General features: G+C 33.4%; 1 protein-coding gene across 1 annotated transcript in view; it reads right to left on the reverse strand.

Annotated features, from left to right (window-relative positions):
- Positions 1-602: 602 nt before the first annotated feature.
- PIP4P2 (phosphatidylinositol-4,5-bisphosphate 4-phosphatase 2) overlaps positions 603-20,659 on the reverse strand; it is a 47,931-nt gene continuing 27,874 nt past the window's right edge. Inside the window, exons 5-7 of the mRNA XM_003902955.5 lie at positions 15,441-15,493; positions 2,974-3,064; positions 603-2,146 (exon numbers count right to left, since the gene is read on the reverse strand). Of these exons, the coding sequence (XP_003903004.1) occupies positions 2,003-2,146; positions 2,974-3,064; positions 15,441-15,493 (288 nt within the window). The 3' untranslated portion in view covers positions 603-2,002. The remainder of the gene's footprint in view (positions 2,147-2,973; positions 3,065-15,440; positions 15,494-20,659) is intronic.

A 20,659-nucleotide genomic window follows, 5' to 3' on the forward strand; every position in this document is an offset into this window, starting at 1 on the left:
ACCTTTCCTATATAATTTCTTCTTTTAGATTCTACTTAGAACATTTTATGTTAACCCAATGTTATACAAATACTTACCTACACATTCTGGTACAAAATATAAAGTACATATTCAAGTGTATATAAGAATTTTAAATCCCAATTCATTCAACCCTTTATTCATTCATGCATATTCATTCATGTATATTGAGCACATGTATACCAAGAACTGTTCTAAGTTAGGATAAAGCTGTGAACAAGACTACCAGGGTTCTTGCTCTCATAAAGTTATTATTCCAGAAGGAATATGATGTAGCATATAATTTAATGTGAGCTTTCCAATCAATTAGGGAAAAAATGGATTATTAAATACACAATGCTGTTACAACTAGTTAACCATTAGGAAAACAAGTAAGATTATTTTATACCTAACATCAAGTGTATTACAAATGAATTTAAAAACTATATTTTAAAAATAAAACCATTTGAAAATAGTACAAAAAACATAAATGAATATTATATAAAGAAACATTAGGTATATTCCTAAACATGAAAATTTTACAGCGACATTTCAAGACAACTTTGGAAGCGACATATTATTTTTAATGGAATAAAACAAGGTAATTTTTTGAACAATAATCTTTATTAGTGTATTTTTAAAGGTACATATAATCCTGAGCTACAGCATTTATACATCTGTCATTTACTCTTTGAAGTGTACATGTACTTTGCTTCAAATTCTGTGATGAGTACGTTTTTATACTAATCAGTAACATAAATAATTTAAAATATTAGTCTTATCTCTGGAATCACCAATTTATTTACTCAGATGATCTCACTGTCTAATTCTACTACATTTAAAGACTGTAGAACATTTGTGATTAAGCAATTTCTTTTTCAAAACCGCAAAGATGGGCAGTGCGAGAGCTGATTCCATAAATTTCCATGAATTCTTAAGAAAACTATGTTGTTCTTTATCACCGATCTATTTTCTTGAATAATTTGGGTAATTATCTGATCAGTTACCTTTGAGAAGAATAGTAAAAGTACCTCTAATCTCAACATTTTAGCTACTGTAAAATGTCATAAGCTTCCTTCAAATATAAATAGTACATAATTACCTCAGTAAGAAAAATTTACCATGATCTAAGGAAAAGGGGCACAACCCAATGTAAATATATCTTTGAATAAATGGTTAAGTATTAGAAAACATATTATGTGAAAAACTTCCTCCAGCCTCTATAAGGGAATACATAGAGCTGATAAACATAAATTCCATAAATCCAGACCAGATCTTTTATAACTGGTAATAAAAAGACAAAAATGAGAGACAAAATCCTGTGATCTTTGAGAAAAGACATTTATCCAACATCTCCAACTGTGGACAAATAAATATTCATTCTTGTATTTTAAATTACTACCAAAATATTTTATCTTTCTACAAACAACACAAAACAAGCATACAGTATCTAGAAATTTTTTTTTCCTCTGACAAGAATGTCAAGTCTTTGAAGGTACACTAAATTTTCTTTTTCCTGAATAAGGTCACTATAATCTTAGGTTAAAGTTACAGTAAGCAGTTCAAGCAAAATGCATATTGCTTAGGTTTTAAGCAAGCAATTTTGATACTGTTTAAAATGTAAATATAAATGTGAAACTATTGTAGAAATATTTATAAACACTTAGGAATACTCACATATCAGCAAGTAATGAAATAACTTATTTAAAAATAATAAAAGGGTGAGAGTAAATGTAATGTTTGGTAACAAATCCAAAAATATCTATAAGAGATGTAAAAGAACATGAAAAGGCTTTATTATTCAAATGTTGAAAACCTAGCAGCAAAACAATTTGCATATAATGTAGTGCAATGAGCATTTGTTCATAAAAGACTCCCAAAGTCTTGAAACTATTATACATAAACCAGAATGGAATCCATTAGGATAAATAATTTAAAGATGTCCAGAGTAGCTTACCAAGAACTGCTAGACACTCTCACCTGCATCACTGAATCATAAACAAGCTTATGCAAAACTGTGTTCTGGATAACTGACTCTTATGGCTCCCCAATAACAAGCTCGGATAAGGCAGATCAACCCTAGGAGATAAGCAATTGCCCAAGAAACATAGGTTGCTCGAAATCGCCTTGCAAAATCTTGGGTGCCAACCTAAAGTAAAAAGCAATATAAAAACAGAAGATTAGAAACGTTAAGAAAATATCTGCTTAGAGAACCTGTATCAGCTTACATGTGATTGTTATGAAACATACCCCCAGACTGAATACACAAAATCCTTATAAGAGTAGGTGTATCTGTTGACTGCAACTGATAGACCATACTGCTACTTGTATTAACTACAAATGTTATGAAGTAAACAAAAAAGCACACTAAGGATTAAATTCCTTATCTCTACAAGGAATTTAATCTATGTAACTTCTTACTATCATGGGACACAAATAGGACATTGCTAATAATAAGGGACTAGTTGTACTGACAAACAAAGGAGCATGGAAATGGCAGCAAAAGGGATTATCTTCCTCTTCTGGCATAATCCCCATGCTAACTGCTCAGCTCCAGTCTCCCCTAAAAATAAGTCATCCTCATATTGGTAATAAATCACTGCTTGATTTGGATAAAGTGAAGAGTGGTTTTTCAGATCTCTGTAGCTGAATGAATGTTGCGTTGAATAATAAGATACCCCATAGCTATACAAAATTAGTTCTGGCACTGATTTTTTTTAAAATGGGCTTTTGCTAAATAGATGATAAAATCCCCAACAGTAAGTACAAAGACACCATTTCACCTGGATGGGTGAGTTCAATCAAAAAGAGATCCGTGGATTGGGTTTCTGATTGCTTATAATCATTCAGAAGCTTCTAGGGCTGGCATGCCAAGGATGCAGACTCTTCAGGCATCCCTGAAGGTTGTCACAGGCCTCATGACTGACTACTGATAAAGTTGAGAGGACAGAATTCTAACATCAAAGTAATACTCACAGTTAACCCAACTCCAATGAAAATACATATCATTCCAATGGTAATGTATGCACAGCAGCGTCTTCGTGGAAGTGCACTACCCACTGAGGAGCTGCAAATTCATGAAAGCAAAAGAGAACATTAAATGTTTACATAAAAATTCTCTATTTCATTTTTGTGAGTTCTTATCTATGGCTTTATTAATATTATATACTTTTTATTCATTGCTTCAACTTTATAGACAAGAACATGCATTAAACATGTCATTTTTAATGGATGATAAAATCGTTTAGGGTGAATTTGTGATATTACTGTGGCTTTAAACAAAGTTCAAGCCTTGGTCATTGATAATATCCACAGAAATCCACTGTCGTACCTGCTAATCTCCCAAGATAAAAGTTTATTTCCAAAGAATCTACTTCAGAATGGAAAAAGAGCTATCTTACAAATAGCATTTGATTTTTTTTTACAGTTAAAACAGTATGTGTTTATGTTAAAAATTTAGAAAGTAGAATAAAAAGGAAAGAAACAATAAAAAGGAAAAGAAAAAATTACCTATAATTCCAATTTCATAAAATAGTCACTCAGTATTTTTGCATACTTTCCTCTAGCCAATTTTGTACCTTACCAATATATAGCATAAACTTTTTCCCATAATATTCTCAAACTAAAATTCTGATGGATGAATATAACATAATTAACAAATTTTCTACTATTGTACATTAAAGTGTGTTCATTATTATACATAATGCCAACAAAGTATCATTTAAAAGCATTGTGCTTATTTTTAATCATTCTTAAGATTTTTTAAATTTAGAATTAGGATTACAAATTAAAGGGATTAAACTTTTTGAATTGTTTTTAATACATACTGTTAAAAACCCTCTACTGTGCTACTCAGTTGAAATTCCTAATCTAATAGTATTAACCCTCCCCATTTCTAATTGTGGTAATTTTCAAATGATATAAGTTATAGCAGAAATCAGTAGCCAAATTAGCACTTTCTTCTCTGTCTTAACGTACATATATTTATTACTGTATACTACATGCAAGGCATATTGTTAGTGAATGACACTGAAGTATCTGATTCACCTTTGTGAGGTCAGTGTCAAGATTATGCCTGACATACAATAACTTCTCAAAGAATGTCTGATGAATAAGTAAAATACAGAAATTCATCACTTACTAGGCATGATTTAGAAACATGCGATTCCAAATAGGTTAATTTTGCATACAAAATTATTTCCTTTAATTTCCAAATCTTTTTGAAAAACTGATGAAGTTTGTTGCAAATATACCATAGTAAATTTTCCTGGATACTTGAGCCCAAACACAAACATCTGGATGACCTGGGGACCACCATTAACTACTATATTGTACAGCTTGCTATCTAGAGTTACTAGGGCATGTAGAATTCATTGCCTTTATGTAACATTTAGCCCTAGTCTATTTTTGGTTTTAATTTCTATGCATCCACTGGTGGTTTTTCCTGCCTTATACATCACAACTGGTTGTTGTTTCTTATCACTGCCTGTGTATCTGTCTTTGTCAGTTTGTAATATACGATTCACTAGAAGCCAACTAAGCTTATTAGAATTATGTATTGAATAAGTCAAAAGTTTCTAAGTGAATATTAGAGCAGCTTTTCTGTGAGCCAAGAGAATACACTTCAGTGCATTAATTTCAGTGCATAAATTCTGCTTAGAAAATCTGTGCTCTTTTTTCATCACTCAAATTAAATAGTCACTACATCTGAGAAATCTTCTCAGAAAAAAATAACCTACTGCTACTCTACAACTCAAGTGCCATCTCCTCACAGGATAAGGCAATGACCAACAAGCACCTATTAATCATAACATCTCTTACACATTTAATACATATGTGGTATCTACATGCAATATATATTACTGGTACAAAAACAGACACACAGATCAACTGAACAGACTAGAGAACCCAGAAATAAGGCCACACAATTACACACTTACAACTATCTGATCTTCGACAAACCTGACAAAAACAAGCAATGAGGAAAGGATTCCCTATTCAATAAATGGTGCTGGAATAACTGGCTAGCCATATGCAGAACATTGAAACTGGACTCCTTCCTCATACCAAATTTAAAAATTAACTCAAGATGGATTAAAGACTTAAATGTAAACTATAAAACTATAACAACCCTGGAAGACAACCTAGGCAATGACATTCTGGTCATAGGAACAGGCAAAGATTTAAAACTATAACAACCCTGAAAGACAACCTAGGCAATGCCATTCTAGACATAGGAACAGGCAAAGATTTCACGATGACGACACCAAAAGAAACTGCAACAAAAGCAAAAATCGACAAATGACATCTAATTAAACTAAAGAGCTTTTGCACATCAAAGGAAACTATCAACTGGGTGAACAGACAACCTACAGAATGGGAGAAAAATTTTGCCAACTATGCATCTGACAAAGGTCTAATATCTAGCATCTATGAGAACTTAATAAAAAAAACCCTGCCCTTTAAAAAGTGGGCAAAGGACATGAACAGACACTTTTCAAAAGAAGATATACATGCAGCCAACAATTCTGTGAGAAGAAGCTCAACATCACTGATCATTAGAGAAATGCAAATAAAAACCACAATGAGATACCATCTCCCACCTGTCAAAATTAATACTATTAAAAAGTCAAAAAATAACAGATGCTGGCAAGGTTGTAGAGAGAAAGGAACATAACATTCAGAAATTCAGAATACAGAAGTTTAAAAAGAAGTTTATTCTTCTAGCATCTAAAACTTAAAGGTAGAGCCTAGGGTTGGCAGTCAGCTCTATTCCCTGATGAATTGGTATTGCCAAACTCTACACAGGTAACAACGTTCCTGCCAGTTGGCTTTTCCACTCAATTCAAAGAGGAGAGAGAAAACCAAGACAGGCAATTTTGTCTTTAAGGAGAGCATCAGAAAACTGCACTCATCACTTTTGTTCACATTCCATTGGTCCTAACTTAAACACGGCCACACCATCTGCAAGACAGGCTAGGAAATCCATCTTTAGCTGGGTGGCTAGTCAAATTCAGAGGTATACTAATAAAAAAAAGAAGAGAACAGCAGTCTCTGTTATTTTAATTGATATTAACATTACACTTTAATGTTGGCTAGTGTTTGCCTGGTATGTCTTTTCCTTTGGTTAGTGATTCATGGTTGTATCTTTTTCTATCCTTATGCTTTCATTCTATGTTCTAATATTTCATGTGTTCCTTCTTCAAATTGTATATAGCTGTTCTTACATCTAGTCTTACCATTTCTGTTAAGTTTTACTAGCAAGATTAGTCTAATGATATACATGGACTATTTCTGACATCTTATTTTGGCTTTCTACTATGCCTGTATTTTCTGCTTTTCTACTTTTATTTCCAGACTTCTTTTATATTGACCATGAGTCTTTTATTTCACTTTTCTCTTATTATTCTGAAAGTTTTATAATTTATTTCAATCATTTGGCAGTTGCACTTAAAATTTTAACTTATATACCCTTTAAAAACTAAAGCCAATCATTAAATCCACTTTCCTGATAAATACAAGGATTTTAGAAATTTTTAACTCCAAACATTCCACTAGCATCTTAATGCTATTGTTTCCCAATATTTCAGTTTTATTGTATTTTTGTTTCTCAAAATTCATTAGCATTAATATAAATTGATATTGTCATTTTTGCTATTTTATATAGTCAGTGTTTCTGGTGAATTGTTACAGTTTCTTGGTTTACCTTTCCTTCCTGCATTGCAGAAATTTCCTTTGGAATATTTGTTCATATTCCCTAGTTCATCATTTAGCAGTTTTTTTTAGTAAGAGTACCAGGATGGTAGATACTCTGGGTTTTGTTTGTTTGTAGGTTTGTTGGTTTTGCTTTTGAAAATATATTTATTTTACCTTCATTATTCTTTGATGGTTTAGATAGGTGTATAATACCAGTTTGACAGTTAATTTCTCTTAGTATTTTTGATGTATTTTAAAACTTGTTTTCTGGCTTCTATTTTTGCGGTTGAGACATTTGCTGACAGAACTGTTATCCTTTTCTTATTGAAAATATGCCTTTTATCTCTCTGCTTTTAATTACCTTCTATTTCTCTTAGGTTTTCTACAATTTCACTGTAACACATTTACTTATCCTGCTTGGATTTCATTATTATTTTTGCATATAAAAATTTGTATCTTTCATAGATCCGAAAATTCTTTGAGATTATCTCCTAAAATGCCATATCCCATTCTTTATTTGTTCTTTCCAGATCAGATATATAATAAGTATCTTAATAATATATTTTCTCTTAATCTTACATTCATCTTTGTCTCTCTATGCTGGATTCTGGGTAATTCACTTACCTCTATCTTCCAATTCACAACTTTAGTCTTCACCTTTAGCTGATCTGTTCTTTAAACTGTATGTGTATTTTAATTTCTGTAATAATTTCTGAAAGTTCTAATGCTTCTTTCTATATCTATCAGGTTATTTTTGCAAATTTCTATTTGAGACAATTATAGATTCACAAGCAGTTGTAATAAATAACACAAAGAAATATCATGTATCCTTTGCCCTATTTCCCTCACAGTAAATCTTGCAAATTATAATACGATATTATAAAAAGGATATTAACATTCATACAATCCACCAATATTCAGATTTCTCAGTTATATGAGTATGGATTTGTCTTTAATTTTATGCAATTTTATCACATTTAGGTTCATGTGTCTATCGCTACAGTCAAAATAGAGAACAGTCTATCACTGTAAGGATCCTTTCATAATCACACCCTCCTTTCTGCCCATCCCATACCCTGTGCCTGCCACACCATCATTAATCTGTTCTCTATTTCTACAATTTTGTCATTTGAAAAATGTTACATAAATGAAATCTTACTGCAGGTAACCTTGTATGGCTAGTTTTTTTTTTTTTTTTTTTTACTCAGCATAAATTCAATTCATCCAAGCTGTTGCATGTGTCAAATTTGCTACAAATACTCATCTATACATTTTTGTGAGTACCTGATAATTTTTAAATAGTCTTGTTTTATCTTCTTTCTATTTTAAAATATCTTAGGCATAGTTTTAACATACTCCATACTTAATAATTACAAATCTGAAGCTTTTAGAAGTCAATTACGCTGCTTGTGCAATGTTGATTATGCTTCTGGAATCTTGTTTCCTCCTATGACTAGTAACTTCTGTTGAAAACTATTTTAGCTAATCTTAATATCAAAAAAATCTTGGCATGCATAGTTTGGGGGTGCTTTCCTACACACAGAACTTTCCTTTGCTTTTCTCAGGCTCCCTAGACTGATACTAACCCTAAATTTTAAGTCAGTTTCTGGAACTAAGTTTTCCTAGATCACATAAGTGATATAAAATATAAACCTAAATTCACTGTTCTTATAAATTTTTTCCTTTGCAATCTTCCTTTTCTGGTTGATTTCTTTTTCCTGACTTACTCTTTTCTGGGGGAAGAGTACTTTAAGTACTTTATTGGGAGCAGGCAGTATTCCAATCCCTCTACCTTGTGTGAGGCCAACATCTTCTCTCTCGTTCTTCCAAGGCTCTAGATCCCTAGTATTGGCAAGTACCTTCAGGATAGTCCTGGTTGTCACTTAATCTTAATTTTTGGTCCCTGGGGATTTTCTTAACTGTCATATGAGCTGAGCTATGCATTTAAAAGGATGATTTTTACAGTTAATTGGCTTTTTATATTACTGGATGTGAAAGTCAAGGGCATATACAAAAATGTGGACAGTGAATCTCCAAGCTGAAAAGACCATTCAATGCTCTCAAACATGTAACTATTCACTCTTCAAATTATTAATCTTTTGCTTCATAAAAATACCTTATGAAACACTAGGATTATGAAGAACACTGGGAAAATGCTAGTGTAGCTAGTGCTATAGGAATTTATAAGGGGAAAAGGTGGCAAACAATGTTCTTTATGTTACAATTTTCAGACAAGGCAGCCAGAGATGGCTTTATTACACGAGACTTAAGGATGGGTAAAATGTGAATAGATGGGGGAGTAAGTCATTTCAGCTGATGACATTAGAATTGTTCAGGTATGAAGAGAAAATGTGTTCAAGGAACAAGCAGCAGAATAATCCTTCTGCCACAGAAGGTTTCTACCAATGAATAGTAGAAGCAAGGGATGTTTCAGCTAATTTTTGAGGTTAAATAAGTGTTTTCTAGGTATACAGGGGTGAGAAAAGGAGTAGCCAGGTCATTCTAGGTCCAGCAGGATAAGACTCAGGAACAGAAGAAAGAAACTGCATAATATGTTTGTAGAAGTAGAAGTTTGTTGGGGTAGGAACAACTAGGTTGTGTGTGTAGAGATAGAAGAAAGCAAAGATATCACTAGAAAAGTTAGGCAAAAACTAACAGAAGTTTGGAGTTTGATTTTGGATTTTAGGCAATGGGCTGATAGCAAACCATATGGTACATTTATGCCAATAAGTAAAAGAAGTCGTCAGAATAATTTATATGAAACTAAATATACAAACCTAAAATAACAATGGAAATTGTACCTCTTCAGGTTGTGCAGCATACAACTTGCACAACTGAATGCCATGGCTACAAAATTGGGAGCCACTAAAAGATGTGATGCCAGAGAATCTAAAATGATATATGCATTTAGGGACTACTACTCCAGTAAATGAATAGATAATTGCAGGATTGGAGGTCAAGAGATAAATTAGAAAACCAATGCAATAGTTCTGGTGAGAGATGCTGAATACATGAACTAAAGTAGAAATCATGAGAATAAGAGGATAGAATTAAAATGTCAAGGGACATAATTGATAGGATATTACCATTTAAATATGGAGAATGATGAAAATACATTAATAAATTTCTTGGTTGGTCAGTCGGACAGACAGGGTGACATTCATTAACATAATATATTCTTTTTCTAGAAATAATGTGGGGTTGAAAAAGAAAATAATATATTTATCAATACACATGGGAGACTGGTTTGCAGAGTAAGGTGGGAATGTTGGGTCAGGTTGTGTTTGAAATGACCATGAGATACCAAGTTGAAATAACTCTACGTTAGATAGCGAATAGAGATAGTATATTTACATCTGAAGCTCCAAAGAAATATCTGGGGTCAATTAATGGTATCTAAATGACACAGGAACCTAAGAGAACACCCGGATAAAGTGCAGTCAAGTTCCAACTTTGGAGAATAGCAAAATTTAACAACTTGGAAGAGAAAATAAAGCCAACAAAGAAGAGTTGTGAGAAGTAAAAGAAACTCAGAAGAAAGCAGTATCTGGAAACCAAGAAAACAAATTTTAAGGAAAAGAAACCATTGTAGGCTGGGCGCGGTGGCTCACGCCTGTAATCCCAGCACTTTGGGAGGCCGAGGCAGGCGGATCACGAGGTCAGGAGATTGAGACCATCCTGGCTAACACAGTGAAACCCCGTCTCTACTAAAAATACAAAAAATTAGCCAGGCATGGTGGCGGGCGCCTGTAGTCCCAGCTACTCGGGAGGCTGAGGCAGGAGAATGGCGTGAACCCGGGAGGCGGAGCTTGCAGTGAGACGAGATTGGGCCACTGCACTCCAGTCTGGGCGACAGAGCGAGACTCTGTCTCAAAAAAAAAAGAAAAAAAGAAAAAGAAAAAAGAAACCATTGTATTAGTCAGGGTTCTCCAGAAAGCCAGAACCAATAGGAGATAGATGATTGATTGATTGATTGATTGATAGGATAGACAAGAGGCAATTTATTAAGGAAAATGGCTACTGGGATTATTGAGGCTGAGAAGTCTTGCAACAGGGGATCTGTAAACTGGAAACCCTGGACTGTTGGTAGTGTGGCTCAGTCTAAGTCCAAAAGCCTCAGAATCAGGGAAGCCAGCAGTGTAATTCTCAGTCTGAGGAGGAAGGTCTGAGGAGCTGAGGAACCACTGGTGTATGTCCCAGAGTCCAAAGGCCAGAGAGCCTGGAGTTCTGATGTTCAAGGGCAGGAAAAGAGTGTCCAAGTTCCAGAAGAGTGAAAATCGCCTTTCCACTGCCCTTTTTTTTTTTTTTCTATCGGGCCCCCAGCCAATTGGATGGTACCTGCTCACACTGAGGGCAGATCTTCTCCATTCAGTCCACTGATTTACACACGTGTCTCCTCTAGAAACACCCTCTTAGACATATCCAGAGTTAATGCTTTACCATTTCTTTAGACATTCCTTAATCCAGTCAAGTTGACACCTAAAATTAATCAGCACACCCAGGATGATCAATAGTATCAAATGCTACAGAGAAAACAAGCAGGATGAGAATCAAAATATTGGAATTTATTATTGGGATGTGAATTTCATTAGAGCAAATTCAGTGACCCACTGAGGACGGATGGCTAATTGTGCCTTACTCCAGAGAGAATGGGGTGCAATAATCAAATGAAAGTGTAAGCCTTGGAAAGAAGAGACCTGCATCCCTCTGAGAAGAGGAAATGAAGTGAGTATGGATAGAGAGGTTTACGAGTATGAAATACAAAAATGAGAGAATTCACAGATAGCCTCAATTATTTCAGAGATAGGAGGCAATTCGTTGGATGAGACTTGGAGAGTTGGGGGTACTGACGTGGGGGTTAGGTGGGGGTTTAGGAGGAATAGTAGATATCTGGAGATAGCTGTTTTGGGAAATGGGGAGTCAATCAAGGACACTTAGGAATATAGAACAATTTAGATAAATTACAAAGCTATACATTTGTAAAGATCTGATGAATACAGAATTTTTTCAACTCTCAGTTATCTTGGTGAAGGAATGGAGAAGCCATGGCTATATTGATCCAAGATTTCTGCTTTGAAAAGCAGATAGATGGAATGACAATTAACCAATCTAGCAAACCTACTATTCTATATCTAATACATTGAAAATGAATTTATCATCTTCTGCCAGACACATTTCTTCTAGATCCTGCATTTTCTGTCTCAGTGAATGGTTCTACAGCCTCTCAGAAATAGGGTCATTCTTGATCCCAATCTTTCTCTCTCATACCTTCACATTCAGTCCTATCCATTCCATTTCCTTACTAGTACATCTACACTCTGACTCCTTTGTACTTTTGCACAGGTAGCTCCTTCTACAGTGCATTATCCCACCCTCTTTTTCACACAATTCTCACTCATCTTTTATAACTTAGTTCATATATCACTCTCTCCTGAAAACCTTTACTCATGATCCCTTTCCCTCTAATCTGGATTAGGGACTCTTCAAAGCAGAGCATTCTGGTCATACCTCTTTCAAAGCACTTAAAACTTTATAGTCATTAGCTATTCTCCCCACTATGCCCACAAGACTAAATTCCTTGAAGGCGAGATTATGTCTTTTATTTCAAGCAACCAGTACTTAGCACAGAATTGTTTGCTGAATTAATGAATAATTATAAAATATAACACTAGACGGCAAAATAAAAGGATAACACTTGAGAATAAGTCCACTATTGTTTAAAACGGCAGGAGGTGATTCACAAAAGAGTACATCAGTGATGTAAAAGAAATGATATTCAATGATAATTATCATTGATTAAATCAATGGCTCTACTAGTCATATGTCCATTATAACATTTACATAGAAACATAGTCCAAACTGTATTTCAGAATGCTACAAGTACACCTTCAGTCTAGCAGTGGCTACAAGCCACCTAATTAAAAGAACAACATCACCTTTAGCTACCATAGTACCAGCTACCATTCGAGTAAGAAATAGCAATATGAGAAAATGCCCCTCGCTCTTTGGAGCTCTAGGGGAAGCTTTCCCCACACATTTTGTGAGATAAAAGCACATAACACACTGGCTTCATAGTAATAAATTTACCAACTTCTGTAACTTAAAACTAATTTTAGGATATTTGTGTTTAAAGAAATAAAATTCTGTCTCAGAATCTTACTCCAACAGATGACCCATCATTTTGTTATGAAGGAGAACATTCAAAAAGAAAAGAAATCTAGATACCAGCTAGGAGTGTTCATGTGATAACAGTATTTGCACTCAAATAAGTAATGAATGCTTCGAGTCCTCCCATGTTTAGCATGTGACTCCAATTCTACAGACCTTTCTCTTAGAATGTTTAAGCTGATTTATTCCATGTGAATTTCTATATAAGTTGTTCCCTAAGTAGTTGATACAAATTCTTCTTCATATTAATATACTGTCTTGTGATATTTTAATAAATCACAGAGTATTCAGACATTCAATACTTCTTTATTAGTAAAAATATTGCCATTGTATGAAAATAATTAACCAAGAAAGTCCCTTGAGCAAAATCCTTAACCTCTCTTAAGAGTTGCTGATTTGTGAAATTACAAAAATAATCCCTGTATTACAGGATTGCTGTAAAGATTACAGCTAGTATATATGTATATATAAAGCAATATCACTCTGCTTAGCACACAGTCAGCTAACCACAGAGGTGTCTGCCAGGCCAGGCGCAGTGGCTCATGTCTGTATTCTCAGCACTTTGGGAGGCCGAGACGGGTAAATCACCCGAGGTCAGGAGTTCGAGACCAGCCTGGCCAAAATGGTGAAACCCTGCCTCTACTAATACAAAAATTAGCCAGGCGTGGTGGCAGGTGCCTGTAGTCCCAGCTACTTGGGAGGCTGAGGCAGGAGAATTGCTTGAACCTGGGAGGTGGAGGTTGCGGTGAGCTGAGATTGTGCCACTGGGCAACAGAGCTAGACTCTGTCTCAACAACAACAACAAAAAAAGTCTCTGCCTTTTCTTTTCTATAAGATCTTTATTTCCATTTTAATGTTCTTTGCGAATATATTTGCAATTTAATTTTGTACATTTTTATGAAAATACAGATAATACCCAGAAATACGTATCATCCATATGCATATTCACATACTTTGGAGGGGGGAGTATGGATGTGTCCCTCAAGTACATATATATTATTTTGTGCACGTATTAAGGGTTTATCCACTTTGCTTCTCCATGTACAGACTTCTATTGGATTCAGTAAGGAATTAGAATGATCAATTTCACAAATAAAAAAGAAACTTTTTTTATAAGCTAAAACATGCTGTGAAGAAGTTATTCTTATAGAGCTATATTTAGTTGAAATCAGATCTAGCAGAGATAGAGATATTTTGCTACACATATTCTACTTTTCAAATACTTTTTAATTACCTTCTCCTATAAACCATTCTTGGGATTTCTCAACTCTCAATGTAGATAAGGTATTTATATCATACTAAGGATCACACAAATTAAAAAATGAATATTATTTCAAACCTCTTATTTTCAATAATAAAAATCGAATTGTCTAAGCATTCCAGTTTAATTTACTTTGCTTAAGTTATAATTCACATATATAAGAGGATAACAATAATTTTTTAAATTGTAATAATATTATCAAAATAGATGCTGTGCAGAAAAGAGTTAACACAGCAGGCCTGAGACTGCTAACCTTAGAAAGCCTGCTTGTAAGGTTGGCCCTTAGCTGGCATCTAGAAATTTAGATTTAGGGAAAATTCCCATCATTCCGTAACTGGTAAGAGTGGCTTTTTATGTATAAATTGTTTGTGTAAACAGTATGGTTTATGCTAAACATAAATTCCGTTCAAACAGGAATTTGGAATTTTGATATGTGCTAGATAGGAGGTGCCTGTGTAACCAGCGCCAGTAGAAACTTTGGGTACTAAGACTCTAATGAGCCTCCTGGTAGACAACATGGTACATGCATGGTAATAATTCACTGCTGGGATACTTCATTGGGAGGGGCCTCTTGGAATCTTGTCCCTAGTTTCCTCCACACTTTACTCCATCTGTCTTTTCCCTTTGCTGATTCTGCTTTGCATACGTTTGCTATAATAAATCATATCTGTGAGTACAACTCTATATTAATTTATATGAGTCCCTGTAGAAAACCAAGGAACCTTGGTGTAGTCTTGGGACCCCCAACACCGATGCCATAAAATGTGTTTAATCAAAATATCTTCTATTATTTTTCATTTTATATTGTCTTATATTATTTTCATCAAGTATATCATTTAGTAATAGAGAGAAATAGGCTAAATTGTTAAGATAGACAAATAATTATATAAACGTTGCCATCAGTAATAATCTTATTAGGCAGGAGATGAAAAAGGCCAATAATTACCTAATTATGAAGTCCAGAACAATTTGAGTTTTCTCCTAGATTACAGCCCATTTTATTAATGTAAATGTTGGATTATTTGTAATGGATTATAATCTCCTAACCAGGTTACTGATAATTTTAGCAATTTCATTTCTTATAATAGAAATTGATTTTCCTTTAGGGGATGATAATCAAGCCTAATCATTTTAATTTCAAAATGGGATATGCTTGTTTTAGGATGTCTTGTTTCTAGCCTTAAAAAGCATAAATATATTGGCATGCATTCACTTCACAGCATGTCTTAAAATCAAAATCTACTTAAGTGAAAATTCTGAACTCTTCAAATTTGTCTTAAGTATTTCTCAATAGTATTTCCAATGGTAAGGAACTTACATTTTTTTGCAGTGTGGGCATTTTGCCAGAGTGTTGAACCTCAGTTCCATCCACTGTAAAATAAATAAAGAGAGGAATTGAAAAGAAAAACAACTGAAAACTATCCAATCTGATAAGACATTTCTTTTCCTTTAAATGTCATCAGGGATCACAACAGAAGCAATCACCTTCTCACGGTTACATGAGCTTTTCCCTCCAACACTTCTCTCCCTCTCTTAAAATACAGTTTGGGATCCTCCTCTGAAATAGTTCCCATGACTTTTCCAATGCTCTGACGCAATCTAGGTTTGCTTTACATGAATACTGAATATAATATCATAATTGGGGTCATCTTGTTCAGTAAGTCTCAGTTCACTTCCAGGGAATAAAAACATATTTCATATACCATCAAAGTTATTTTTATTTAAGTCTTCAGGGCTGGTCTTTTAAATACTTGAATATTTAGATTCATTACTAAAATTAAACTATTCTACTTATGTGAGAAACTCACTAAGTACATAAACTAAACGAATTAGATACAGGTAGTACTGAAGTCGGGAACTGTTTTCTGTTCTGTCATTGCCTATATAATGTAACAAAAACATACTGCTTAGTACAATTTTCTTCCTGTAAGTGTAAGTAATAAATGTGCTACCTTCCTCATATGAGTATTATTCAGATACTTGAAATGACTTACTGGTTATAGATAGTCTTTGAAAGAATATGCAATATAAATTTAAAGTAAATCTTTATCCCATGAAATACATTTTGTTCAATGACTTTCTAACAATCTTCTTCTATCTTGTTTGCTTTTCTATATACCTCCTTATAAAGGGTGTATTTCCTTGATAGTTTTGGGAAATTTTCTTTAAGCACTTTGGCAGTTTATCATCAAAACAACTTATTTTTATTAAAATTAAGTTTCATTTAGGAATCTAGGCCATCAATTTTTCTTTTCAGAAGGCTAAAATTCTAGATACAGAGGTTTCAATAACTTGTGGATATTCAAACATTTTCCACACAATAGAAGATATCTTTTAGAAAATATCTGATGCATACCTTTTTCTTTTATGATTAAAGAAAAGAACATATAAATTTGGGTTTCCTAAACTCCTTTCTCTTCATTTTTATTTCAAATATCATGAAATTTAGTTAACCTTGTTATGATCTCTTTTAGTCACAACAGGAACATACAGTCCCAAGATAAATTAAAGAGAAATAAAACTTTACATGAATGTTCACTCTCTTTACAAAATGATTATTTTTAAACATCTGCAAATGTCAAACCAAGGGCACTTATTTTTCAAGCAAGAGTGAGTATTTCTCTCATTACTTATAATGACAGAATTACTTATAATATCAATTTGTAACAAGTTGATTTATTTTAAAACTGCTCTTAAAGTAAAAATTCTTGAGTTAATGTGCTAAACAGATACTAATATAGATTTCTACAGAAATTGGTACAGAACATTAAGCAGTGGAAGAATACAGAACTATTATTAAGGGCTTTTTTATGTTTCTGTAATAGGCTTAGGATAGTTACTGAACTTGTGATGTCATTTCAAATGTTATTTATAAATAACAAATTTAAGTTTTTCATAGTTAAAAGAAGCAAACTGGTTTGAGAAGGCAATTATGAAACCTTTGAGTCAAGAGTAACTCAAAATCCAAGACTTAGCCTAACAGACTAACATAGGAATTTCAGTATTTCAGATGACCCCTAAAGAGACTGTTTAGTCCACTGTTATCATTTTATAGTGTTTTTCATTTTAATACAAATTATGCATGATAAAATCAATGATAACTGACAAACAGTGGGGACTTTATTCTGTAATTAATGTATTACATTGCCAGCAACCTACCACATCTGGTTTTGCTGTTATCTGCAAGTACTCACTTAAATGGAGCAGACTAATAACAAAAAGCATCTATTATTAGAATAATTTTCTTATAATTTATCCAAATGAACACCAATTCTTATGCTTTGGAAAAGAAGTTGACTCAGTACTGTTCTCTCATCTAAAATCTGGCCTCTGGATTCTTAAAATTTTATTGCCAGACCTTAAGTCCCATTAGACTAAAAAAAAAAAATCTTAATTGTATCAGCAAGATTAAAAGCAACTTCTCTAAAACCCAATCATTTTTAGTAGAGATCTTCTAATATTTGACTTATTTCTAACTATTCTATAACATGTAATGGATAAATTGAGTTTCCCCAAGATATATTTTGGAACTAATCTTAGAAGATTTGTTTAAAAAAAAAAAAAAAGCTATATTGCTTAAAACTACTAATTTAATTTTATAGTATCTTACCGAGATAGATAGATAGATAGATAGATAGATAGATAGATAGATACATGCATATATACATACATACACAGATACATAGATACAATAGGCAACTGGTAACACTTTGAAATATGTTCAAGTTAAAACTGTTATCCCCCCCCGCTATGGCACCCATTTGTCCCCAGATACAAATGAAAAAAATCTGATCCTGCCTGAAGGTACTAAATTGGCCCACTTCAGGGTAAACTTTGAACCAAGTTGTGTTCGCTTTTATTAAAGAACAACAATCCTCAGTCAATGTTGATTGACAAAGTACCTGGATATGCCTTTCATCAGCAACAGAGACCATGGGCCCTACAGAAAAGTAATAGTAAACTCTGCTGTTCAGCTGTGTTAAGAAACTTCTTTGCATTCATGGAGAACTAGCTAAAGGCTTTATAAGTCAATTCATTCTTCTGGGAAATTATTTTTCAAACAATGCCCTTCAAATCACCACTTAGGCGACATGATCTCAAAATGGTTTGGAGGGTAAAAAATGTTTGGACATACAATATAAAAACTCCCTCTTAAATATATACAATGGTATATGCTAAAACTGCTAAAGAATATCCTATTTTAAATTCTGTTTAATTTTTTAATCCTAGCAATTCCCAATGAACATGGAACTCTTTACTCACAAACACCTGTTACTAACCTATAAAATGAATTTGCCATTGAATACACTTTGGAAGACACAAATCTAGCTTTTCTAAATTTATCCATGGTCCCAGACAGGCTATGATATGAATAGTGTAAATATTGTGAATTCCTAGAAAATTTAACTTCAGCATTATAACAGTGGTATATTAAAAGATGTTGTTATAAACAGAAGGAAGCTGTGAGAATATAGAGAAGCTATTCTCTAGATTGCATATTACTTTAGCAATTGTGTTTTTTTCCGGGGGTAAAATATCAAAAGTAAATTATTTTTAAGTATAAATTTTTTAAAATGATAAAAGCCTTGTCACACACAATAGTTCTTTTATCTTAATCCTTGAGAGAATTCTCTTGCAGGAGAGAGAGAGCTCATTATTTCAGGAAAAGCATTTCCTATGTGATCTTTTCAATAAAATATCTTGAATATTTTTTCACAGGTCATATTTTCTTCTTTTCTTTGACTCTAGAAAACTCAGCTAAGATTCAGCCTAATTTTATCAACTGTATTAGACTAAATATTAGCATACTTATATTATGCATGACTTCAGGTTTTTTTTTTTTCCTGCCCTACTTATTATTTTTCCTGATTTTTTTCACATTTTATTTTCAATCATATTGAATTTAATGTATCTTTGTAACTTATTTCAATTGCTTTGAACCTTGCAAGCTAAGTCTAAAACAAAGTAGGAAATGGGTAAATGAATTAACCTAATAATTAACAGTGTGAAGGGCAAATAACATATTATGGAGAATATAAGATTATTCAAGATCAGCGTAATAGTAAGGATAAGGCTCCAAGAACTTTGTAGTCAGTGTATTCTTCATAACACTGAGCATCTCTCATTAATCCAAAACTCTCAAAAGTAACCAGTACCTCTCCTATAGGTGTGTACAGTGTTCCCCTAATCATCAAAAACTTTATTTTCTAGAAAATTTTGAAATCATCTTTAAATATTGTATTTTAATCCAAAACATCTTTTCTTGCTAAAGAATTAAAGTTTCAAATCATAATTACTCTGCTAATATGATAATATGATTCACTTGTCTGCACTGAATGTTAAGTAAGGAAGAGCCAGCTTTAGAAGTTAGTCCCTGAAAGAGCCAGCTTTAGAAGTAAGTCTCTGGCTTGCACATTACTTTAGTAATTTTCTTCTTAGGGAAAAATATCTAAATGTATAAATTACTTTTTAAAATAATAAAAACCATGGCACATACATATCTATCTAAACTCTCAATTTAGAGCATTCTCTAGAATTCATTGCCAGATGATTCTAAAAATTAAATATAAACCTTTATAACGATTGTCTTTTTTATTGTTCTTTTTTCCTCATTCCCTTTTCTACCCTATTAATACAGTCAATTCTCTCTCAAATTCTTTATTCTATTCTTGACTATCATCATCACTTTCCTGAAAAATAAAAGCCGAAATTCTAGCCTTGTGCTTCTTCAGGCTTGTGTCTTTGCTATCCATTCGTCTCCTATCAGGTTAGAAAATTTCATGAAAGCAGAGACTATGCTTCCTGTTCACCTGTTTCCCTAGCACCTAGCTCAGTGCCTGGTACACACTCAATATATATATAATTGAATAAATAAAATCATTCCTTTTGTAACGTGGCTACAAGGATTATCCATGGCAAATATTTGGAATGTAAAACATAACAGGAAAGAATGCAAGGTAGCTGTGGAAGGGAGATCTCCAGAAGTAGGTTGAAACAAATCTATACTGAAGATTTTAAAAGTGTTACTTCCAAAAGTTTGTTCACGTATGAAAATGAAAATAACAAATATGCTTTATATATTTAATTTAGTTAATTCATTTAATATCTATTGGTAACTATAGAGTGTGTTAGCTTATATTAAATCAGTATATACTGATTTTTGTTTATTTATTTTAGAGAGAGGGTCTCATTCTATCACCCAGGCTGGAATGCAGTGGTATGAACATAGCTTGCTGTAATCTCCAACTCGTGGGCTCAGGTAATCCTCCCACCTCAACCTCCTGAGTAGCTAGGACTATAGGTGCATGCCACTACCCCTGGCTAATTTTTAAATTTTTTGTAGAGGTGGGGTCTCTCTGTGCTGCCCAGGCTAGTCTCAAACTCCTGGCCTCAAGCGAGCCTCCCATGTTGGTCTCTCAAAGCACTGGAATATCAGGCATGAGCCACCATGCCCAGCCTATAGTGATTTTTTAAAAAGAAAGTTGTTACCTATCCCCACCAAGTATATTTTCTAATTTATGTACTTAGTCACGGATT

This window comes from Papio anubis, chromosome 8 (assembly GCF_008728515.1).
Source record: "Papio anubis isolate 15944 chromosome 8, Panubis1.0, whole genome shotgun sequence".
Classification (NCBI taxonomy): Eukaryota; Metazoa; Chordata; class Mammalia; order Primates; family Cercopithecidae; genus Papio; species Papio anubis.